Below are 26,018 nucleotides of genomic sequence, written 5' to 3'. Positions count from 1 at the left end.
CACATCGGCTACGGAGAGTGTGATCACACAGTCATCCAGAACAGCTGGTGCTCTCATGTATGCTTCAGTGTTGCTTGCCTCGAAGCACGCATAGAAGCAATTTAACTCATCTGGTAGGCTTGCGTCAATGGGCAGCTTGCAGCTGTGCTTCCCTTTGTAGTCTGTAATAGTTTGCAAGCCCTGCCACATCCGACGAGCATCGGAGCCGGTGTAGTGGAATTCAATCTTTGTCCTGTATTGATGCTTTGCCTTTTTGATGATTCATTGAAGGGCATAGCGGGATTTGTTATAAGTTTCCGGGTTAGAGTTGTCGTGTCTTTGGGCACCATTAACTGAAGACATGTTTATCAAAATAACTCCCTGTAATTATTATCACGCGATTAAACTGATTAATCGTTTAACTGTAATTAACTAGGAGATCGGGGCACCAAGGAAAATATTCAGATAACAAAGTTATAATTTTCCTAATATAACTTTCCTATATCATAACATTATATTATATTATAGTATAGGCCGATTATCTTCTGATTTAAATGGTGTATTTTACCTCGCGTCCAGTCTCATTCCAAACATCGTAAATTGTTGTATCTGCACGAACCCAGCCTTTACTAAAAGTCATCCATACATCAATTGTCTTAAAATCATTTATTTACTAAACTAAGTAATTCACAGAAAGCATACAAACAGTAATTATCGTCACAAAGAATTGGTAGAGTAATGTGCCCTAGTGGGCTAAACTGGCATGGCTGGTGTCTTGTTAAAACAAAGGGTCATAAAGGGCAGCTGAGAAGACACTACAGAGTTCATAAATATTAACAATTGATATGCTAATCCTTTGCACATGAACGCTCACTCATTTGGGAACAATTGCAATCAATATATATTTACACTCAGTGTGTTGTCGGGATCCTTGTTGGAGAGTTTTTGTCCGCGTTCTCTCTCTCTTGGTTAGAATGCATCTTTCAAAGCGACATTTATTAAGGTTTTGAAAATCGCGCCACAGGATAGCAGTGGCTGTTACGTAGGTGGGACGAATTCGTCCCGCCTAGCCTAGAGAGGTTAATACATTTTATACAACCATTTAGATGCAAGTCGCATAGCTGAGGCTATTATATAAACAGTATTATGGTAATATGGCTATATTGTCTCTTCTGAGTATCACAAAATTGTACCAAGCAGACCAGTTCGTAGCTGGATTCTTCACCGATCTTTTATACCTTCTCCAGAACATAAATGTCGTTCGGTTCCCCAATTTTGTGAGTTGGAAGAATTTCCTTTGTCTCTCTATGAAACCCCTCTGTGTCTCAACTGGCCCATGCGGCAGGACATTCTCCTTTAGAAATTTACGACCCCTTCACACAGGGCCTGGGTGGGGGGAGGTAGGTTGGGGGATGGTGCAAGGGGGTGGGCGTCAACTGTCCTCCCTGTACTCAAAGAGGGCAACGTCATGACAGAGTCCTGCTCCTTGAAAGCAGCAGCTCTACCCTTTAGCTCAGTGCGGATGTTGCCTGTAATCCATGGTTGAGGTATGTATCATTCTGGTTGAGGAATGCACATAAGGTCACTGTGGGGACGACGTCGTCGATGCACTTATTGATGAAGCCATTGACTGATGTGGTATACTCCTCAATGCCATCGCAAGAATCCCAGAACATTTTCCAATCTGTGCAGCAAAACAGTACTGTAGCTTAGCATCTGCGTCATCTGAACACTTCCAAATCGAGTGAGTCACTGGTACTTCCTGCTTTAGTTTTTGCTTGTTGGCAGGAATCAGGTGGATAGTTATGGTCAGATTTGCCAAATGGAGGGCGAGAGAAATCTTTGTACGCGTCTCTGTGTGTGGAGTAAAGGTGGTCTAGTGTTTTTTTTCTCTGGTTGCACATGTAACATGCTGGTAGAAAGGAGGTAGAACTGATTTAAGTTTCCCTGCATTAAAGTCTCCGGCCACTAGGTGCGCCGCCCATGAGGTTCTGGTCAAAAGTGCAGCACCATAAAAGGAAGACATTCAGGATGTAGCGCCTCTGTCTGTGGGACGGAAGTATTTTAGTCGACCTCACGTGCATGATTAGTAACCTTACTGGGACCAGAAGGCTTTAGCTTGGTGAGCTAAAACAGACTTCTCTCTCCTCTTCTCTTCTCCATTCTCCTCCTCTTTTCTCTGTGGCATTACAGGAGTGACCCCACTACCTCCTCCCAACAACACCGTCCCTGGTAAGTTTCCTTGACAGTACGCATCCCATAGCTCCCAGGACTCCCTGGAAAATATTGGCAAGTGTTGATGAGTTGTCTATCACTCTTAAATTAATGAATAAATGAATGAGCTCACCACATTAAAAGTATAAATATTTTGAGGACGCATTGTGGTATGCTAGTGTGAACTTTGGAACGCAGTCCAAACGGCCTATGACAAGTCCCCTCGAGAGACCGAGCGGACAAGCCCCCTTCTAGAGACTACACTAAGCAGATAAGTCGCTTCTGTGGAGACTACACCAAGCAGATAAGTCTCTAGAGGGGACTTATCTGCTTGGTCTCTAGAAGGGACTTATCTGCTTGGTCTCTAGAGGGGACTTATCTGCTTGGTCTCTAGAGGGGACTTATCTGCTTGGTCTCTAGAGGGGACTTATCAGCTTGGTCTCTAGAGGGGACTTATCTGCTTGGTCTCTAGAGGGGACTTATCTGCTTGGTCTCTAGAGGGGACTTATCTGCTTGGTCTCTAGAAGGGACTTATCTGCTTGGTCTCTAGAGGGGACTTATCTGCTTGGTCTCTAGAGGGGACTTATCTGCTTGGTCTCTAGAGGGGACTTATCTGCTTGGTGTCTAGAGGGGACTTATCTGCTTGGTCTCTAGAGGGGACTTATCTGCTTGGTCTCTAGAGGGGACTTATCTGCTTGGTCTCTAGAGGGGACTTATCTGCTTGGTCTCCAGAGGGGACTTATCTGCTTGGTCTCTAGAGGGGACTTATCTGCTTGGTCTCCAGAGGGGACTTATCTGCTTGGTCTCCAGAGGGGACTTATCTGCTTGGTCTCCAGAGGGGACTTATCTGCTTGGTCTCTAGAGGGGACTTATCTGCTTGGTCTCTAGAGGGGACTTATCTGCTTGGTCTCTAGAGGGGAATTATGTGCTTTGTCTCTAGTCTAGACCAAGCAGATAACTTATTTGAGTATTTTCTAATCCTGTCTAGAGTATAATGTGACAGAGGATGGCTGGCTGGAGTTTGGAGGCTCTCAATATTTCTTTAATACTGAACTGCTGGCCATGGAGGGCGCCAGACACTACTGTCAACAGAGGCATGGGGACCTTGTTGTTATCAACGGACTAACAGAAAATACATTTCTGTGGAAAAAGGTAAACACCTATAGTTTCGCTATAGTCCTGCTTTCAAACACATTGGCAGAGCTATATACATCAGTGGTGTATAGTACTTAAGTAAAAATACTTTAAAGTACTACTTAAGTACTTCTACTTCACTACATTCCTATAGAAAGCGATGTGTTTTTTACTCCATACACTTTCCCTGACACCCAAAAGTAACATTTTGAATGTTTAGCAGGACAGGAAAATGGTCCAATTCACACACTAATCAATCCCTGGTAATCCTTACTGCCTCTGATCTGACGGACTCACGGCCTCACGGAACACAAAGGCTTCCTTTGTAAATTATGTCTGAGTGTTGGAGTGTGCACCTGGCTATCCGTAAATACAAAATATTTGCTTAATATAAGGAATTTGATAAATACTTTTGATACTTAAGTATATTAAAAAAACATACTTTAAGACTTTTACTCAAGTCGTATTTTACTGGGTGACTCTCATTTTATATTAAGGTATCTTTACTTTTACTCAATTACGATAATTGGGCAATTTTCTCACCACTGATATACACTGAATCCACAAAACATTAAGAACACCTTTCGAACATTGAGTTGCACCCCCTTTTGCCCTCAATTCGTCGGGGCTTGGACTCTACAAGGTGTCGAAACGGACGGTAGCCCATGTTGACTCCAAGACAGCTAGTCCCTAATGTTAATTGCTCTTTTTTCAGATCAATAAAAAGCGTTTGGGAAACCATTACATCGGGCTAACAGTTGATCTTGATCACTCTTTCGGGTGAGTATAAAACGAGTAAAAGAAGATTATCAAACAAATAAAAATACAACGTTTTTTATATCACTTCTAAACTAGTGGTGTCAAACTGCTGTTCTATTGCTGCGTTCATGACATTTTAGAAACTCTGAAATACAAGCTTCCTTTCTGGGAGAAATCAATTTAAAAGGCCCTCCAATTGGAGACTTTTCAGACATGCTGAACTCTGACGTCACCTACCAAGAACATAACTTGACAAAACATTATTTATCCAAATCAATTTATTTGGACCTTTTTTTAACACTATAATTTGGATGAGAGCGGGATGGCTGCGTTTTTTGTTCATGGTTGACGTAGCTTCTTAGACATTAGCCAGTTGGCGTTCTCAGTCAGTTCAAAGCATGTGAATGCACACAACTCATTGCTCCGTGTTTAGAAGTTGTATTTCCGAACATTCCGGCATGTCATGAACGCAGCATATTTTCTGTGTATTGTCCGTGTTCTTTCTGTGTTCTATGTCTTGTGTGTTCTGAGTTCTGTGTTCCATGTTTCGTGCAGAGGAGAAGCCACGGCAGGGCCAGGCTGGGCAGTGGCCCTGCCAGATTGAATACTGGCCCACCCAATAAGGCTGGCTTAAAATATAAAAATTGAAATAAATGATTTTGATTTGTTGTTTGTATTGCTTCCTGACTTATCAGAAATGTTGAAAAATGCAGTGGGTTCCAGGGATAACCCACCACCATATAAATACAGTTCCTTCAGAAAGGATTCATATCCCTTGATTTATTCTTCATTCTGTTGTTACAGCCTGAATTCAAAATGGATTAAATAGTATTTTTTATCTCACAAATCTACACACAATACCCCATAATGACAAAGTACAAACTTGTTTTTATAAATGTTTACACATTTATTAAAAATGAAATACAGACATATCTCATTTACATAAGTATTCACACCTCTGAGTGACTACATGTTATAATCACACTTGGCAGCGATTACAGCTGTGAGTCTTTCTGGGTAATTCTCTAAGAGCTTTCCACACCTAGATTCTGCAACATTTGCCCATTATTCTTTCAAACATTATTCAAGCTCTGTCAAATTGGTTGTTGATCATTGCTAGACAACCATTTTCAGGTTTTGCCCTAGATTTTCAAGTAGATTTAAGTCAAAACTTTAATATCGGCCACTCAGGAACATTCGCTGTCTTCTTGGTAAGCAACTCCAGTGTAGATTTGGCCTTGTGTTTTAGGTTATCGTTTTGCTGAAAGGTGAATTCATCTCCCAGTGTCAGGTGGAAAGCAGACTGAACCAGGTTTTCCTCTAGGATTTTGCTTGTGCTACGCTCCATTCCATTTCCTTTTATCCTGAAAACCTCCCCAGTCCTTAACGATGACAGGCATACCTATAACATGATACAGCCACCACTATGCTTGAAATATGAAGAGTGGTTGTCACGATCGTCTAAAGGAGTAGACCAAGGCGCAGCGTACTTAGAGTTCCACATGTTTAATAAATATGAAAACTCACCAAAACAAAACAATACAGATGAAGACGAAGCGTGACGTTCTGGGCTGCTCACAGGCAGCTACACAAACACAAGATCCCACAAAGCACAGGTGGGAAAAGGCTGCCTAAGTATGATTCCTAATCAGAGACAACGATAGACAGGTGCCTCTGATTAGGAACCATACTCGGCCCAAAACAAAGAAATACAAAAACGTAGAAAAAGGAACATAGAACGCCCACCCCAGTCACACCCTGGCCTAAACAAAATAGAGAACAAAACCCTCTCTATGGCCAGGGCGTGACAGTACCCCCCCCCAAAGGTGCGGACTCCGGCCGCAATACCTGACTCTAAAGGGGAGGGTCCGGGTGGGACTTCCTTACGGCGGCGGCGTGACAGTGGTACTCAGTGATGTGTTGTATTGGATTTTCCCCAAACATAACACTTTGTATTCATGACAAAAAGTTATGTTCTTTGCCCAAATTTTGCCAAATTACTTTATCGCCTTGTTGCCTTATTTTTATTCAGTACAGGATTCCTTCTTTTCACTATATCATTTAGGTTAGTATTGTGATTGTTGATCCATCTTAAGTTTTCTCTTATCACAGCCATTACACTGGTTTAATGTCTCCATTGGTCTCATGGTGAACTCCCTGAGCGGTTTCCTTCCTCTCCAGCATCTTAGTTACGGACGCATATATCTTTATAGTGACTGGGTGTACACCATCCAAAGTGTAATTAATAACTTCACCATGCTCAAAGGGATATTCAATATCTTATGTTTTGTGTTCTGAGTTATTGTGTCCTGTGTTCTGTCCAGCTGGATGGACGGTTCCCCAGTAGTATTCCAGAGATGGGACAACAACCAGCCGGACTTCAAGAACAACGATGAGAACTGTGTTGCCATGGCCAGCTATATTGGTGAGCTAAAGATGAGATGAGGCCAAAAAAAATCCTCTTTTATAAGAACTTCCATTGAGTTATTTTCATTCTGAATCTTGGGGCTGGTTACCACATAACTCAATGGCATGACTAGGTCTACTATAACTGTGTGTTCAGGTTCCTGGCATGACTATAACTGTGTGTTCAGGTTTCTGGCATGACTATAACTGTGTGTTCAGGTTTCTAGCATGACTATAACTGTGTGTTCAGGTTTCTAGCATGACTATAACTGTGTGTTCAGGTTTCTGGCATGACTATAACTGTGGCACTGAAATGGAGTCCATCTGTGAGAGGAGTGGTTCCCCCCCAGTGAACAGCACCGTGCCCCCCTACTGCCCCCCCCACAGGAGGCTGCCCCCCGGAATGGATCCTCTACCAGTCTAAGGTCAGTAAGAGGCGAGAATTGATCCTAAGGTCAGAGATCAAAGGTTACACAGGAGGAGTGATATAATCATGATTATGTGATAATAATATGTTAAATGTCTTTCACATGCAAACAGACGATACAGTTTTACAACATGCTTTGAGAACAGAAGTCTAACTCAAAGTGTTTGCCTATAATCAATCAACATGATTAATTGCTTATTTTTGTTTATAGTGCTACAAACTGACTGGATACCGGGTACCTAGAACCTGGCTCGATGCCAGATCGTTCTGCCAATCCATGGGAGCTAACCTGGCGTCCATCACCAATAGGCAGGAGCAAGGTGAGATTATTTTAACCTCTATGGAGCTGCTCATGCTGTCACAGACTCTATAATGACACAGATCTAAAGATGAGTCCTCTATCTACCTCTATGGAGCTGCTCATGCTGTCACAGTCACTATAATGACACAGATATAAAGATGAGTCCTCTATATATCTCTATGGAGTTGCTCATGCTGTCACAGACTATATAATGACACAGATCTAAAGATGAGTCCTCTATCTATCTCTATGGAGCTGCTCATGCTGTCACAGACTCTATAATGACACAGATCTAAAGATGAGTCCTCTATCTATCTCTATGGAGCTGCTCATGCTGTCACAGTGACTATAATGACACAGATATAAAGATGAGTCCTCTATCTATCTCTATGGAGCTGCTCATGCTGTCACAGACTCTATAATGACACATATCTAAAGATGAGTCCTCTATCTATCTCTATGGTGCTGCTCATGCTGTCACATATGCTATAATGGAACAGATATAAGGATGAGTCCTCTATCTATCTCTATGGTTGCAGTGTTTCTGACGACCCAGATGACTTCTGGTGCTACTGACCTGTGGATTGGACTGAGTAACTTAAACCGGGACGCGTTTGTTTGGACCGATGGCCAGGCAGTCAAATACTTAAACTTCGATTTCATGAAGGTACGCATGTACACACATTTACCTAAGCAATGAGGGCCGAGGGTTGTGTTCCACGGCCAATATACCACAGCTGGTCGTAGGCATGACGACCAAGCAGACATTTACACATTTAAACATAAACAAAACATTTACATAAGACATAATCAATGTTCCCGCCTAAACTGCAGAGAAGCACGAGATTGAACTTCACTCACCTTTCTCTAGTTTTCCTCTTCAGTTAACAGTGTTTCGCTCTACTGTGGGAATTGTAGTCGAATCAGCGCAATGTTAGCCAATTTTAATGTAAAATACCGACACAAAACGAACTATGCAAGACTTAGTATGCAAAACTAACTGTGCAAGAGATTTTCTTGTAGGCAGAGCTCATTGGAGTAGGATTCTATTGACAGGCAGGACTCAGCCTGTACTCTACACAGACCGCTGCCCCATTACCAATCAGAGCTGCAGTAGGCCTATATGCAAATAGCCATATATGGATCTGTGCCGTTCACTGTGTTTAGGCTACAGTAGGAGCGGTCGGTTGTAGATGCTCTTGTTCTGAGATCAAAGTGAGAGCTACATGTAGCCACCGGTGAATGTTTTGCTAGTTAGCTAGTTATTAGCTCAGATATAACTCATTTCCAGTCAACAATTTCAATAAGCATTTCTCTACGGCCATGCTTTCCACCTGGCTACCCCAACCCCGGCCAATAGCTCAGCACCCCCTGCAGCAACTTGCCCAACCCCCTTCACCCAAATCCAGACAGCTCATGTTCTGAAAGAGCCGTACCTTCTCCGACCACTGCAGCTGTACATAGTCCATCTGTAAATAGCCCATCCAACCAACCAACTACCTCATCCCCATATTCTTTTTGTTTTTCTGCTCTTTTCCACACCAGTATCACTACTTGCACATCCTCATCTGCATATCTGCACCTTCTCCGCTATGCAATCTGGTTTCAGAGCTGGTCACCTCAGCCACGCTCAAGGTACTAAACGATATCATAACCGCCATCGATAAGAAACAATACTGTGCTGCCGTTTTCATTGACCTGGCCAAAGCTTTCGACTCTGTCAATCACCACATCCTCATCGGCAGACTCAACAGCCTTGGTTTCTCTAATGATTGCATCGCCTGGTTCACCAACTACTTCTCTGATAGAGTTCAGTGTGTCAAATCAGAGGGCCTGTTGTCCGGACCTCTGGCAGTCTCTATGGGGGGGCCACAGGGTTCAATTCTTGGGCCAACTCTTTGTCTGTATAGGTCAATGATGTCGCTCTTGCTGCTGGTGAGTCTCTGATCCACCTCTACGCAGACGACACCATTCTGTATACTTCTGGCCCTTCTTTGGACACTGTGTTAACAACCCTCCAGACGAGCTTCAATGCCATACAACTCTCCTTCCGTGGCCTCCAACTGCTCCTAAATACAAGTAAAACTAAATGCATGCTCTTCAACCGATCGCTGCCTGCACCTGCCCGCCTGTCCTGCATCACTACTCTGGACGGTTCTGACTTAGATTATGTGGACAACTACAAATACCTAGGTGTCTGGTTAGACTGTAAACTCTCCTTCCAGACTCACATCAAACATCTCCAATCCAAAGTTAAATCAAGAATTGGCTTCCTATTTCGCAACAAAGCATCCTTCACTCATGCTGCCAAACATACCCTCGTAAAACTGACCATCCTACCGATCCTCGACTTTGGCGATGTCATTTACAAAATAGCCTCCAATTACACTACTCAACAAACTGGATGCAGTCTGTCACAGTGCCATCCGTTTTGTCACCAAAGCCCCATATACTACCCACTACTGCGACCTGTACGCTCTCGTTGGCTGGCCTTCGCTTCATAATCCTCGCCAAACCCACTGGCTCCAGGTCATCTACAAGACCCTGTTAGGTAAAGTCCCCCCTTATATCCGCTCACTGGTCACCATAGCAGCACCCACCTGTAGCACGCGCTCCAGCAGGTATATCTCTCTGGTCACCCTCAAAGCCAATTCCTCCTTTGGCCGTCTCTCTTTCCAGTTATCTGCTGCCAATGACTGGAACGAACTACAAAAATCTCTGAAACTGGAAACACTTATCTCCCTCACTAGCTTTAAGCACCAGCTGTCAGAGCAGCTCACAGATTACTGCACCTGTACATAGCCCACCTATAATTTAGCCCAAACAACTACCTCTTCCCCTACTGTATTTATTTATTTTATTTATTTTATTTTGCTCCTTTACACCCATTATCTCTATTTCTACTTTGCACTTTCTTCTACTACTAATCTACCATTCCATTTTACTTGCTATATTGTATTTACTTTGCCACCATGGATTTTTATATATATATATTTATATATATATTTTTTCCATTTTTCTTTTTTGCCTTTACCTCCCTTATCTCACCTCATTTGCTCATATTGTACATAGACTTATTTTTCTACTGTATTAATGACTGTATATTTGTTTTGCTCCATGTGTAACTCTGTGTTGTTGTATGTTGTCGAACTGCTTTGCTTTATCTTGGCCAGGTCGCAATTGTAAATGAGAACTTGTTCTCAACTGGCCGACCTGGTTAAATAAAGGTGAAATAAAATAAAAACAATGGGTCAGTGGTTTCTTCCTACAAAAGTACAAAATGTGTGCATTTCTAGCCATCTTTGAAAAGCCAGTCAGGTAAAGAGCTGTTTTATGTCTTAAAGGGGCGGTGTTGTATTTTGAGACAGTCTTGAATAAGCTAAGTAGCCAATAGGCAGAGCGTAGAATAATTTGTCTGATTCTATGTAATAATTGTATGGGAATAATAACTCAAGATGTTTCTGGCATCAAACAACACATTCAGTCACCACCTTGTCTATATTGAACACCACATATTGGCTGCTGCTGTAGACTGAATGATAGAACAGCTGTTTCCATGTTAAAATGTTATGGGATGCATTTTTTCCATTGTTTTTGATAGTAGACCTCTCTGGTAGACCTACATTATGATCAAATAGCCACAGTAGCCTACTTGTCCACTGTTAAAACTATAACTTAAAGCAGGTACAGCCTCAGTGTTCACAGTAAACGTGCGCTGGAAGTTGCACATAATTTTCACAACTTTCAAGTTGTGTGGCACACTGGTCATGATGTATTAGTTTACTTTGAGTTTAATTTGCTCATTTTATCCCTAAACCAGTAATGTTTCTTAATAAATACCCCTAATATATCATATTTTGTTTCTTAATTGAAGAGACTGTCGCAGATGTTCCCATGGCATCACCATAGTCAGGTAAAGTCCCTTTAAACTTTAAGTAAACACAGACGTACACACACAGGACCTAGTGAAAGTCTACACCCGCTTTGCACAGTCTTCACATTTTGCTGCCTTAAATAAATACCCCTAATATATAATATTTTGTTTCTTAATTGTAGAGACTGTTGCAGATGCTCCCATTGCATGACTATAGACAGGTAAAGTCCCTTTAAACGTTAAGTAAACACAGAAATACACACACAGTTCATACTTGGCGGAAACACCCCAGAGTTCATACTTGGTGGAAGCCTCTTTGTGGAAGGTGTCAGGATAAAAAGACATGACATGAGCAGAGCCCAGGTAAAAAAGGAAAGGAAAGCTTCTGAAAACCCTGGGACTATCCAGGGACAAGAAACCCTGGGACTATCCAGGGACAAGAAACCCTGGGACTATCCAGGGACAAGAAACCCTGGGACTATCCAGGGACAAGAAAGCCTGGGACTATCCAGGGACAAGAAAGCCTGGGACTATCCCAGGGACAAGAAAGCCTGGGACTATCCCAGGGACAAGAAAGCCTGGGACTATCCCAGGGACAAGAAAGCCTGGGACTATCCCAGGGACAAGAAAGCCTGGGACTATCCCAGGGACAAGAAAGCCTGGGACTATCCCAGGGACAAGAAAGCCTGGGACTATCCCAGGGACAAGAAAGCCTGGGACTATCCCAGGGACAAGAAACCCTGGGACTATCCCAGGGACAAGAAAGCCTGGTACTATCCCAGGGACAAGAAACCCTGGGACTGTCCCAGGGACAAGATAGCCTAATTGCACACATTTGAATGCCAAAGACACGCCAGAATGGCTTTCCAATAGGTGTTGAGTGCTCCTGAATGGTTCAGTCTCAGTTCTGACTTTAATCTGCTAAAAAAAACTGAAACAATGCTTGAATAATCCTGTCCATCAAAGATTTCCAACCAAATTTACTGTGCTTGAAGAGTTTTGACAAAAACAACGGATATGTCACCCTAAGAGTTGTGGTAGGTTGGTGGAATCTTATTCAAAATGATCCACAGCTGTAATGGCTGCCAAAAGGTGCTTCCACCAAGTATGAACTCTGGGGGGGGGTGAAGACGTACGCTGTCAAGACATATTATACTGGTTACATATTATACTGAAACACATTGACTAAATCCCCATCGGATACGTATTATACTGAAACACATTGACTAAATCCCCATCGGTTACATATTATACTGAAACACATTGACTAAATCCCCATCGGTTACGTATTATACTGAAACACATTGACTAAATCCTCATCGGTTACGTATTATACTGAAACACATTGACTAAATCCCCATCGGTTACATATTATACTGAAACACATTGACTAAATCCCCGTCGTTTACATATTATACTGAAACACATTGACTAAATCCCCATCGGTTACATATTATACTGAAACACATTGACTAAATCCCCATCGGTTACATATTATACTGAAACACATTGACTAAATCCCCATCGGTTATATATTATACTGAAACACATTGACTAAATCCCCATCGGTTACATATTATACTGAAACACATTGACTTAATCCCCATCGGTTACATATTATACTGAAACACATTGACTAAATCCCCATCGGTTACATATTATACTGAAACACATTGACTAAATCCCCATCGGTTACATATTATACTGAAACACATTGACTAAATCCCCATCGGTTACATATTATACTGATACACATTGACTAAATCCCCATCGGTTAAGTATTATACTCAAACACATTAACTAAATCCCCATCGGTTACATATTATACTGAAACACATTGACTAAATCCCCATCGGTTACATATTATACTGAAACACATTGACTAAATCCCCATCAGTTACATATTATACTGAAACACATTGACTAAATCCCCATCGGTTACGTATTATACTGAAACACATTGACTAAATCCCCATCGGTTACGTATTATACTGAAACACATTGACTAAATCCCCATCGGTTACGTATTATACTGAAACACATTGACTAAATCCCCATCGGTTACATATTATACTGAAACACATTGACTAAATCCCCGTCGTTTACATATTATACTGAAACACATTGACTAAATCCCCATCGGTTACATATTATACTGAAACACATTGACTAAATCCCCATCGGTTACATATTATACTGAAACACATTGACTAAATCCCCATCGGTTACATATTATACTGAAACACATTGACTAAATCCCCATCGGTTATATATTATACTGAAACACATTGACTAAATCCCCATCGGTTACATATTTTACTGAAACACATTGACTAAATCCCCATCGGTTACATATTATACTGAAACACATTGACTAAATCCCCATCGGTTACATATTATACTGAAACACATTGACTAAATCCCCATCGGTTACATATTATACTGAAACACATTGACTAAATCCCCATCGGTTACATATTATACTGAAACACATTAACTAAATCCCCATCGGTTATATATTATACTGAAACACATTGACTAAATCCCCATCGGTTACATATTATACTGAAACACATTGACTAAATCCCCATCGGTTACATATTATACTGAAACACATTGACTAAATCCCCATCGGTTACATATTATACTGAAACACATTGACTAAATCCCCATCGGTTACATATTATACTGAAACACATTGACTAAATCCCCATCGGTTACATATTATACTGATACACATTGACTAAATCCCCATCGGTTAAGTATTGTACTCAAACACATTAACTAAATCCCCATCGGTTACATATTATACTGAAACACATTGACTTAATCCCCATCGGTTACATATTATACTGAAACACATTGACTAAATCCCCATCGGTTACATATTATACTGAAACACATTGACTAAATCCCCATCGGTTACATATTATACTGAAACACATTGACTAAATCCCCATCGGTTACATATTATACTGATACACATTGACTAAATCCCCATCGGTTAAGTATTATACTCAAACACATTAACTAAATCCCCATCGGTTACATATTATACTGAAACACATTGACTAAATCCCCATCGGTTACATATTATACTGAAACACATTGACTAAATCCCCATCAGTTACATATTATACTGAAACACATTGACTACATCCCCATCGGTTACGTATTATACTGATACACATTGACTAAATCCCCATCGGTTACATATTATACTGAAACACATTGACTAAATCCCCATCGGTTACATATTATACTGAAACACATTGACTAAATCCCCATCGGTTACATATTATACTGAAACACATTGACTAAATCCCCATCGGTTACATATTATACTGAAACACATTGACTAAATCCCCATCGGTTACATATTATACTGAAACACATTGACTAAATCCCCATCGGTTATATATTATACTGAAACACATTGACTAAATCCCCATCGGTTACATATTATACTGAAACACATTGACTAAATCCCCATCGGTTACATATTATACTGAAACACATTGACTAAATCCCCATCGGTTACATATTATACTGAAACACATTGACTAAATCCCCATCGGTTACATATTATACTGAAACATATTGACTAAATCCCCATCGGTTACATATTATACTGATACACATTGACTAAATCCCCATCGGTTAAGTATTGTACTCAAACACATTAACTAAATCCCCATCGGTTACATATTATACTGAAACACATTGACTAAATCCCCATCGGTTACATATTATACTGAAACACATTGACTAAATCCCCATCAGTTACATATTATACTGAAACACATTGACTAAATCCCCATCGGTTACGTATTATACTGAAACACATTGACTAAATCCCCATCGGTTACGTATTATACTGAAACACATTGACTAAATCCCCATCGGTTACATATTATACTGAAACACATTGACTAAATCCCCATCGGTTACATATTATACTGAAACACATTGACTAAATCCCCATCGGTTACATATTATACTGAAACACATTGACTAAATCCCCATCGGTTACATATTATACTGAAACACATTGACTAAATCCCCATCGGTTACATATTATACTGAAACACATTGACTAAATCCCCATCGGTTACATATTATACTGAAACACATTGACTAAATCCCCATCGGTTACATATTATACTGAAACACATTGACTACATCCCCATCGGTTACGTATTATACTGATACACATTGACTAAATCCCCATCGGTTACATATTATACTGAAACACATTGACTAAATCCCCATCGGTTACATATTATACTGAAACACATTGACTAAATCCCCATCGGTTACGTATTATACTGAAACACATTGACTAAATCCCCATCGTTTACATATTATACTGATACACATTGACTAAATCCCTGTCGTTTACTTTGCTTATTCTATCTCTAGAATAATGTCTTAATAAATACCATTTGGTTTTCTAATTGTAGTGGTACATGGATATGCTTTCCTCTCGGGCTAGTCAGGTAAGATCCATTTAAACGAACTATCACCATTCAAAATGAGAAATACACACAATAAATTGGATATAATAATATATTAAAAATGTTTTATTTAAAGTGTTAGCCTTACATTTTGCTCATAGCTCTACACTGCGTGCACAATTATTAGGCGAGTGAGTATTCTGATCTTATTGTTTCTATTCACATTTTCCAACTCCAAACCATATAAACTTGAACGCTTATTGGATTTAATCATTTTCAGGTGATATGTATTTGTGTAATGAGGGAGGTTGTGGCGAAAGTGAATACCACCTTATATCAAGGTGTGCATAATTATTAGGCAGCCTCATTACCTCAGGTAAAATAGGCCAAAAAATACATTTAACTGACACTGAAAAACCAAAAATGTAAAATGCCTTTCAGACGGATGCGACACTTTAAATAGCTAAACTATTGAGGTGTGACCACCGGACATTCAAACGTTTTGTTGCGAATAGTCAACTGGGGCGCAAAAAACGCATGGGGAAGAAAAGGCGCAAATTAACTGCAAAAGACTTGAGAAGAATTAAACGTCAAACTACCAGGAACCCATTATCCTCCAGTGCCACCGTATTCCAGAACTGCAACCTACCTGGAGTGTTCAAAAGTACAAGGTGTCAAGTGCTCAGAGACATGGCCAAGGTCAAGAAGGCTGAAACAAGACCACCACTGAATAAGATTCACAAGTTGAAGCGTCTAGATTGGGCAAAGAAATACCTGAAGTCAGATGTTTCAAAGGTTATATGGACAGATGAAATGAAAGTGACTCTTGGTGGACCAAATGGATGGGCTCGTGGCTGGAACAGTAATGGACACAGGGCACCACTTTGAGTCAGGTGCCAGCAAGGTGAAGGAGGGGTACTGGTATGGGCTGCTATCATTGAGGATGAGGTAGTTGGACCTTTTCGGTTTGAAGATGGACTGAAACTCAACTCCCAAACTGACAGAAACTGACAGACTCCATGAATGGAAGGCTCATGGCAGTTATTGAAAATAAGGGTGGCTATATTGGTCACTGAATATTTATTAAAGGCCAAAAATGTTATATAATTGTCATTTTGTTTTACTTATCTGTTACACTTACTCTAAAAATTGAGAATAAACAAGTGAGTTGAGAGAAATTATTTTTGTAATTTAGTTGCCTAATAATTGTGCACACTAATAGTTGCCTAATAATTGTGCACACTAATAGTTGCCTAATAATTGTGCACACTAATATTTCCCTGAGAAAGACAAAACTCAGTTTTGAGGTTCAATAACATTTTGGATTGACTGAGAGCACTGTGTTTGTTCAACAATAAAATTAATCCCAAGGAATACAATTTGCCTAATAATTGTGCACACAGTGTACTATATGACAGAATTAAGTCTATGACTGTGAATGTTGTCCATTATTGATAATCTTTGTCCCACAGTGTGTTGTGATGGCCAGTTCCTCCTCCATCTTGGGAAAATGGGAAACCAGGTCCTGCAACGACACATACGGCTTCATCTGTCAGCGCAAAGTTGGTGAGCAAAGACATTCTTCTACTTCCTTTCTTTCTCTCTCCTCCTCTTCATCCTCTTCTTCATCCTTCTTCTGGTCTCCATCCTCAGCCCTCTGATTTGTAATGTGACTAAGTGTTGCTCTGCCCTCCTAGACTCAGGCATCCCAGTCCCGGCCCCGACAGTGTTACCTAGAGGCTGGGTGAAGCTGGCCAACGACTCTTACAAGGTGCTGCCCCAGAACTGTACATGGCCCGAAGCCCGGATGCAGTGTGAGGCTGAGGAGGGCCAGCTGGCTAGCACCCTGGATGAACTGTCAGCAGCCTACCTGGAGCTGCAGGCTCTGAAGCTGCAGACACCACTGTGGATTGGACTCAATAGGAATGAGGTACAGTACAAGCTGTATCTTCAGGTGCCACAGACTCCTCATCAGAATAGGCAGGTTATTGGTACTGTTGGATTCTGGGTGAAACTTTGAACACTGCTATACTAGAGACATGATGGATCAGAAGTAATACTATAGTATCTGAGAGGTGATAGAGAATGGTTGTTACATCAGAAGTAACAAGGTGCTTCTACATCTGCATTGCTTGCTGTTTGGGGTTTTAGGCTGGGTTTCTGTACAGCACTTTGTGACGTAAGCTGATGTAAGAAGGGCTTCATAAATAGAATTGATAGAAGTTAATGGTTATCTGTAGGAGCCAGATGGCTTTGGAATGTGCTGGGTGGATGGGAGGAAGTCACGGGACTGCTGTAAGGGATACGGGTGGGTTTCAACCACTGGGTCGTCTACAGCACCACAAAACGGTGTTCCTCTGAGATAAAGCCTAGGTGTTCAGATTGTCAGGAAAGGCTAGTGTACTGTAATATAACATGGTGTTCAGATTGTCAGGAAAGGCTAGTGTACTGTAATATAACATGTTTTTATCCCAACGCGACTTACAGTCATGCGTGAATACCTTTTGGTATGAGTGGCGCCAGCAGGAATCAAACCGACGATAGTGAAGTTGGAAGCGCCTTGCTCAACCAACTGACTTACAGCTGTAGTGGTTTGTTTTTTCAGACACAAGGCTACTTCAGGTGGATGGACGGCTGGCCCTTAAGCCTGGCCCGGTGGGCCCCAGGCGAGCCCAGCAGAGACCGGTCCTGTGTCTACCTGGATGTGGAAGGCACCTGGAAGACAGCCCTTTGTAACCACCCCTACCCCAGTGTGTGCAAGCAGTCCACAGGTGAGACAGTGACTGAACCTGGTGTGTTAGTAGTCACCAGGTGAGACAGGTACCTACCCCAGTGTGTTAGTAGTCACCAGGTGAGACAGGTACCTACCCCAGTGTGTTAGTAGTCACCAGGTGAGACAGGTACCTACCCCAGTGTGTTAGTAGTCCCCAGGTGAGACAGTCACCTACCCCAGTGTGTTAGTAGTCACCAGGTGAGACAGGTACCTACCCCAGTGTGTTAGTAGTCACCAGGTGAGACAGGTACCTACCCCAGTGTGTTAGTAGTCACCAGGTGAGACAGGTACCTACCCCAGTGTGTTAGTAGTCACCAGGTGAGACAGTCTCCTACCCCAGTGTGTTAGTAGTCACCAGGTGAGACAGGCAACTACCCCAGTGTGTTAGTAGTCACCAGGTGAGACAGGCACCTACCCCAGTGTGTTAGTAGTCACCAGGTGAGACAGGTACCTACCCCAGTGTGTTAGTAGTCCCCAGGTGAGACAGTCTCCTACCCCAGTGTGTTAGTAGTCCCCAGGTGAGACAGGTACCTACCCCAGTGTGTTAGTAGTCACCAGGTGAGACAGTCTCCTACCCCAGTGTGTTAGTAGTCACCAGGTGAGACAGGTACCTACCCCAGTGTGTTAGTAGTCACCAGGTGAGACAGGTACCTACCCCAGTGTGTTAGTAGTCCCCAGGTGAGACAGGTACCTACCCCAGTGTGTTAGTAGTCACCAGGTTAGACAGGTACCTACCCCAGTGTGTTAGTAGTCACCAGGTGAGACAGGTACCTACCCCAGTGTGTTAGTAGTCTCCAGGTGAGACAGGTACCTACCCCAGTGTGTTAGTAGTCACCAGGTGAGACAGGTACCTACCCCAGTGTGTTAGTAGTCTCCAGGTGAGACAGGTACCTACCCCAGTGTGTTAGTAGTCTCCAGGTGAGACAGGTACCTACCCCAGTGTGTTAGTAGTCCCCAGGTGAGACAGGTACCTACCCCAGTGTGTTAGTAGTCACCAGGTGAGACAGGTACCTACCCCAGTGTGTTAGTAGTCACCAGGTGAGACAGGTACCTACCCCAGTGTGTTAGTAGTCACCAGGTGAGACAGTCTCCTACCCCAGTGTGTTAGTAGTTCCCAGGTGAGACAGGTACCTACCCCAGTGTGTTAGTAGTTCCCAGGTGAGACAGGTACCTACCCCAGTGTGTTAGTAGTCACCAGATAGAGACAGGTACCTACCCCAGTGTGTTAGTAGTCACCAGGTGAGACAGGTACCTACCCCAGTGTGTTAGTAGTTCCCAGGTGAGACAGGTACCTACCCCAGTGTGTTAGTAGTCACCAGGTGAGACAGGCTGCTACCCCACAGTGTTAGTAGTCACCAGGTGAGACAGGTACCTACCCCAGTGTGTTAGTAGTCTCCAGGTGAGACAGGTACCTACCCCAGTGTGTTAGTAGTCACCAGGTGAGACAGGTACCTACCCCAGTGTGTTAGTAGTCACCAGGTGAGACAGGCACCTACCCCAGTGTGTTAGTAGTCACCAGGTGAGACAGTCTCGTACCCCAGTGTGTTAGTAGTCCCCAGGTGAGACAGGTACCTACCCCAGTGTGTTAGTAGTCACCAGGTGAGACAGGCACCTACCCCAGTGTGTTAGTAGTCTCCAGGTGAGACAGGTACCTACCCCAGTGTGTTAGTAGTCCCCAGGTGAGACAGGTACCTACCCCAGTGTGTTAGTAGCCCCAGGTGAGACAGGTACCTACCCCAGTGTGTTAGTAGTCACCATGTGAGGCAGTCACCTACCCCAGTGTATGAAAGCAGCAGGGAGGGAAGGATCCTATTGGTGGATCCCTATGCAGTGCTGTAATCCTATTGGTTGGTTCCCCCCATAGCCTTCCCGCCCACGGCCCCGCCCCAGTACCCCGGGGTATGTGTCCAGGAGGAGGAGGATATCAGTGGTAGGAACAGCCCCTGGTCCTGGTTGCCTTTCCGAGGGCACTGCTACAGCTTCGTCATTAACAACGTCAGGTGGGCCGACGCCTCCACCAGCTGTATACGTAAAGGTAGGAGGAGCCTCAAAACCAAGGGTGTCTCAAAAAATGCCGCCCTATTGAATACCCGTGATTTCTGATAAGTTGACTTGGCAGGAGAGAGACGAGACGAGAGGCCATGTAACACATTTCATTCAGAACTCTTCAGGGTTCAAAATGCCAGATTTGATAGCAAGTTTCATCTTAGATCCAAGGGCATAGTACTTAGTGGCCCCTACACTATGCACTACTTTGACCAAGGCCCTATACGGGGTCCCGTTTAAAAATTGTGCGATTTTGGCCATGGCCCATCTCCCATTCTCCTCCAAGTGTATACTGGTTGACTGGATTGTTGGAAGAAAGGTGTTTCAGTCTGTGTCCCACCTATCTAATGCTTTAGGACACAGACTGTTACACCTATCTAATGCTTTAGGATACAGGCTATTACACTAATCTAATGATGTAGGACACAGACTGATACACCTATCTAATGATGTAGTACACAGACTGTTACACCTATATAATGATGTAGTACACAGACTGATACACCTATCTAATGATGTAGTACACAGACTGTTACACCTATATAATGATGTAGTACACATACTGATACACCTATCTAATGATGTAGTACACAGACTGATACACCTATCTAATGATGTAGTACACAGACTGATACACCTATCTAATGATGTAGTACACAGACTGTTACACCTATCTAATGATGTAGTACACAGACTGTTACACCTATCTAATGATGTAGTACATGGACTATTACACTAATCTAATGCTTTAGGACACAGACTGTTACACCTATCTAATGCTTTTACATCCTGGCGTGGAGTGAGATGGTGAACGCTTCAGGGAGAAAAGGAGACAACTGGAATTGGGATCCAGTATTCCATGAACTCTGCACTTCTTTGGACGGAACAAACCGTAAAGAAAGTAAATGGAGAAGCATTAATACAAATATTCTGTGTGAAGGGGCGTCTCTGGTGAGCATCGAGGATCCTGCCGAACTCCACTTCATAAAGAGCAACCTGGAGTTTCTGAAAGACAGCTACTCTTCCTTCTGGATAGGCCTGTTCAAAACACACCTAGGTAACTACCAATCCTTCTGGATAGGCCTGTTCAAAACACACCTAGGTAACTACCAATCCTTCTGGATAGGCCTGTACAAAACACACCTAGGTAACTACCAATCCTTCTGGATAGGCCTGTTCAAAACACACCTAGGTAACTACCAATCCTTCTAGATAGGCCTGTTCAAAACACACCTAGGTAACTACCAATCCTTCTGGATAGGCCTGTTCAAAACACACCTAGGTAACTACCAATCCTTCTGGATAGGCCTGTTCAAAACACACCTAGGTAACTACCAATCCTTCTGGATAGGCCTGTACAAAACACACCTAGGTAACTACCAATCCTTCTGGATAGGCCTGTACAAAACACACCTAGGTAACTACCAATCCTTCTGGATAGGCCTGTTCAAAACACACCTAGGTAACTACCAATCCTTCTGGATAGGCCTGTTCAAAACACACCTAGGTAACTACCAATCCTTCTGGATAGGCCTGTACAAAACACACCTAGGTAACTACCAATCCTTCTGGATAGGCCTATACAAAACACACCTAGGTAACTACCTATCCTTCTGGATAGGCCTGTACAAAACACACCTAGGTAACTACCAATCCTTCTAGATAGGCCTGTTCAAAACACACCTAGGTAACTACCAATCCTTCTTGATAGGCCTGTACAAAACACACCTAGGTAACTACCAATCCTTCTAGATAGGCCTGTACAAAACACACCTAGGTAACTACCAATCCTTCTAGATAGGCCTGTTCAAAACACACCTAGGTACCTACCTATCCTTCTAGATAGGCCTGTACAAAACACACCTAGGTAACTACCAATCCTTCTAGATAGGCCTGTACAAAACACACCTAGGTAACTACCAATCCTTCCAGATAGGCCTGTACAAAACACACCTAGGTAACTACCAATCCTTCTAGATAGGCCTGTACAAAACACACCTAGGTAACTACCAATCCTTCCAGGTTGGCCTGTACAAAACACACCTACGTAACTACCAATCCTTCCAGATAGGCCTGTACAAAACACACCTAGGTAACTACCAATCCTTCTAGATAGACCTGTTCAAAACACACCTAGGTAACTACCAATCCTTCTAGATAGGCCTGTACAAAACACACCTAGGGAACTACCTTTACAAAACACACCTACACTTTTATAATAAAAGGGTTCCAAAATGGTTCTTCGACTGTCACCATGGAGAACCCTGGTAACAGCCGAATAGCTCATTTAGGTTCTAGATAGAACCTTTTTCTGTAAGAGTGTAGGTAACTACATGACTAACAACAGACCATGTTGCAGGTCAGTGGAAGTGGCTGGACCAAACAGTGCTGGACTACATTAACTGGGCAGAAGGACAGCCTCAGGACTCTTCCTATGACTATGGATATATGCAATCCTCCGATGGGACCTGGAGCACTGCCCGTTGGGGTGGTAAACCATACATCTGCAAGAAACCCAAAGGTGAGACTGACCATACATCTGTGAGAAAGACGAGGGTGAGACTGACCATACATCTGTAGGAAAGACGAGGGTGAGACTGACCATACATCTGTGAGAAAGACGAGGGTGAGACTGACCATACATCTGTAGGAAAGACAAGGGTGAGACTGACCATAAATCTGTAGGAAAGACGAGGGTGAGACTGACCATACATCTGTAGGAAAGACGAGGGTGAGACTGACCATACATCTGTAGGAAAGACAAGGGTGAGAGGGGAGCACCATGGCACCATGTATCTATTACAATATCCACACAACTTTCTTTCTCACTCCATAGTGTAGTGCACAAATGAATGTCAATAGAACTGTAGGAAATGAAGGGCGTGATGAAGCATTATTTGAGCAATTAGGATAATAGGCTTGGTTTCATGCATGTTAACATCAGAAGCCTCCTCCCTAAGTTTGTTTTACTCACTGCTTTAGCACACGCCGCCAACCCTGTTGTCCTTGCCGTGTCTGAATCCTGGCTTAGGAAGGCCACCAAAAATTCGGAGACTTCCATATCCAACTACAACATTTTCCGTCAAGATAAAACTGCCAAAGGGGGAGGAGTCGCAATCTACTCCAGAGATAGCCTAAAAAGTTCTGTCATATATTCCAGGTCTATGCCCAAACAGTTTGAGCTTCTAATTTTAAAAATTAATCTCTCCAGAAATAAGTCTCTCACTGTTGCCGCCTGTTATAGACCCCCCTCAGGTCCCAGTTGTGCCCTGGACACCATATGTGAATTGATTGCCCCCCATCTATCTTCAGAGTTCGTTCTGTTTGGTGACCTAAACTGGGATATGCTTAACACCCTGGCAGTCCTACAATCTAAGCTAGATGCCCTCAATCTCACACAAATTATCAAGGAACCCACAATGTACAACCCTAAATCCACAAACATGGGCACCCTCACAGATATCATCCTGACCAACTTGCCCTACAAATACACCTCTGCTGTTTTCAATCAGGATCTCAGCGATCACTGCCTCATTGCCTGCATCCGTAATGGGTCTGCGGTCAAACGACCACCCCTTATCGCTGTCAAACGCTCCCTAAAACACTTCTGCGAGCAGGCCTTTCTAATCAACCTGGCCCAGGTATCCTGGAAGGATATTGACCTCATCCCGTCAGTCGAGGATGCCTGGTTGTTCTTTAAAAGTAATTTCCTCATCATCTCAAATAAGCATGACCCTTTCAAAAAATGTAGAACTAAGAACAGATATATTCCTTGGTTCACTCCAGACCTGACTGCCCTCGACCAGCACAAAAACATCCTGTGGCGAACTCCACTAGCATCGAATAGTCCCCACGATATGCAACTGTTCAGGGAAGTCAGGAACCAATACACGCAGTCAGTCAGGAAAGCAAAGACTAGCTTTTTCAAACAGAAATTTGCATCCTGTAGCTCTAATTCCAAAAAGTTTTGGGACACTGTAATGTCCATGGAGAATAAGAGCACCTCCTGCCAGCTGCCCACTGCACTGAGGCTAGGTAACACTGTCACCACGGATAAATCCACGATAATCGAGAATTTCAATAACCATTTCTCACCGGCTGGACATGCTTTACTCCAGGCTACCCCAACCCCGGTCAACAGCTCCGCGCCCCCCGCAGCTACTTGCCCGAGCCTCCCCAGATTCTCCTTCACCCAAATCCAGATAGCAGATGTTCTGAGAACTGCAAAACCTGGACCCGTACAAATCAGCTGGGCTAGACAATCTGGACCCTTTCTTTTCCAAAATTATCCGCCGCCATTGTTGCAACCCCTATTAACAGTCTGTTCAAACTTTCTTTCGTATCGTCCGAGATCTCTAAAGATTGGAAAGCTAGAGCCAGCCAGGATGGATGCTGGCGGGGGGGGGCAGTGTGTCAAAGAGAAGGCCAGCAGCTACTGGCGAGCCCTGAGGTGCATGTCCTTTGGCCGCTTACCAATCGCTGCAGCTGTACATAGCCCATCTGTAAATAGCCCACCCAATCTACCTACCTCATCCCCATATTGTTTTTATTTACTTTTCTGCTCTTTTGCACACCTGTATTTCAACTTGCACATCATCATCTGCTCATCTATCACTCCAGTGCTAACTTGCTAAATTGTAACTACTTCACTACTATGGGCTTTTATTTATTTTTTGCCTTACCTCCTCACGCCATTTGCACACACTGTATATAGACTTAATTTTTTTTCTATTGTGTTATTGACTGTGCGCTTGTTTATTCCATGTGTAACTCTGTGTTGTTTGTGTCACACTGCTTTGCTTTATCTTGGCCAGGTCGCAGTTGTAAATGAGAACTTGTTCTCAACTAGTTTACCTGGTTAAATAAAGGTGAAATATATATATTTTTTAAATAGACAGCGTTGGACCTTTTAATAATACCTTGTTAATAATCCTCTCTATTCCACCTCCAGTTCTACCAGAAACACCACCAACACAAGGTGAGTCATGAATGAATGAGCCGATCAATCAACGAACCCACCCATCCATCCGTCAACCCATCATCCATCCTTCAATCAACTAATCAATCAATCAGTCAATGAATGATCAGTCCATGAATGATCAGTCCATTACCACTCTGTCAATTAACCACTCTGTCAATTAACCACTCTGTCGATGCTCGATTAACCACTCTGTCGATTAACCACTCGGTCGATTAACCACTCGGTCGATTAACCACTCGGTCGATTAACCACTCGGTCGATTAACCACTCGGTCAATGCCACTCTGAACTCTGTTCGATTAACCAATCAGTCATATCAGTCAAACAATGATAGCCATACTGTAATATTTATTCCTGTGATCCTGCAGTGTCTCTGAAGGGAGGTCAGAGGCGTGTGTATTCAGGCCTGGCAGTGGTGGTGGTATTGGCTACCATTTGTCTGATGGGCCTCACAGCCTTAATGCTCTACAAGAAGATCGGCCGTCCCCTGCCCTCCTTCACCAACCCCCTGGACTTCAGCGCAGGCCGGAGTACCTTCGACAACCCCCTCTACATGGAGCCCGTCACCGAGGTCGAGCCCAACATGGTGGACACTAGCCAGCTGGTCAACCATATGGAGGCTCAGCCAATGATCACTTTGTGATCGGGGGGAGTCAAGGGGGGAGTCA

General features: G+C 43.0%; 1 protein-coding gene across 1 annotated transcript in view; it reads left to right on the top strand.

The window, feature by feature from the left end:
* The window catches only part of LOC123726642 (macrophage mannose receptor 1-like), a 54,018-nt gene extending 28,000 nt beyond the window's left edge, over positions 1 to 26,018 (top strand). The window contains 19 exon segments of the mRNA XM_045693783.1: positions 2,173 to 2,211; positions 3,182 to 3,345; positions 4,043 to 4,107; positions 6,411 to 6,511; positions 6,774 to 6,856; positions 6,858 to 6,917; positions 7,131 to 7,239; positions 7,760 to 7,887; positions 11,095 to 11,133; positions 11,277 to 11,315; positions 15,558 to 15,593; positions 17,024 to 17,117; positions 17,249 to 17,481; positions 18,157 to 18,322; positions 20,189 to 20,359; positions 21,311 to 21,427; positions 22,730 to 22,891; positions 25,322 to 25,348; positions 25,719 to 26,018. Coding sequence (XP_045549739.1) covers positions 2,173 to 2,211; positions 3,182 to 3,345; positions 4,043 to 4,107; positions 6,411 to 6,511; positions 6,774 to 6,856; positions 6,858 to 6,917; positions 7,131 to 7,239; positions 7,760 to 7,887; positions 11,095 to 11,133; positions 11,277 to 11,315; positions 15,558 to 15,593; positions 17,024 to 17,117; positions 17,249 to 17,481; positions 18,157 to 18,322; positions 20,189 to 20,359; positions 21,311 to 21,427; positions 22,730 to 22,891; positions 25,322 to 25,348; positions 25,719 to 25,993 — 2,108 coding nt within the window. The 3' untranslated portion in view covers positions 25,994 to 26,018.

This window comes from Salmo salar, chromosome ssa14 (assembly GCF_905237065.1).
Source record: "Salmo salar chromosome ssa14, Ssal_v3.1, whole genome shotgun sequence".
Classification (NCBI taxonomy): domain Eukaryota; kingdom Metazoa; phylum Chordata; class Actinopteri; order Salmoniformes; family Salmonidae; genus Salmo; species Salmo salar.
The sequence above is the reverse complement of the archived record's forward strand: the minus strand, read 5'-3'. Positions and strand labels throughout refer to the sequence as shown.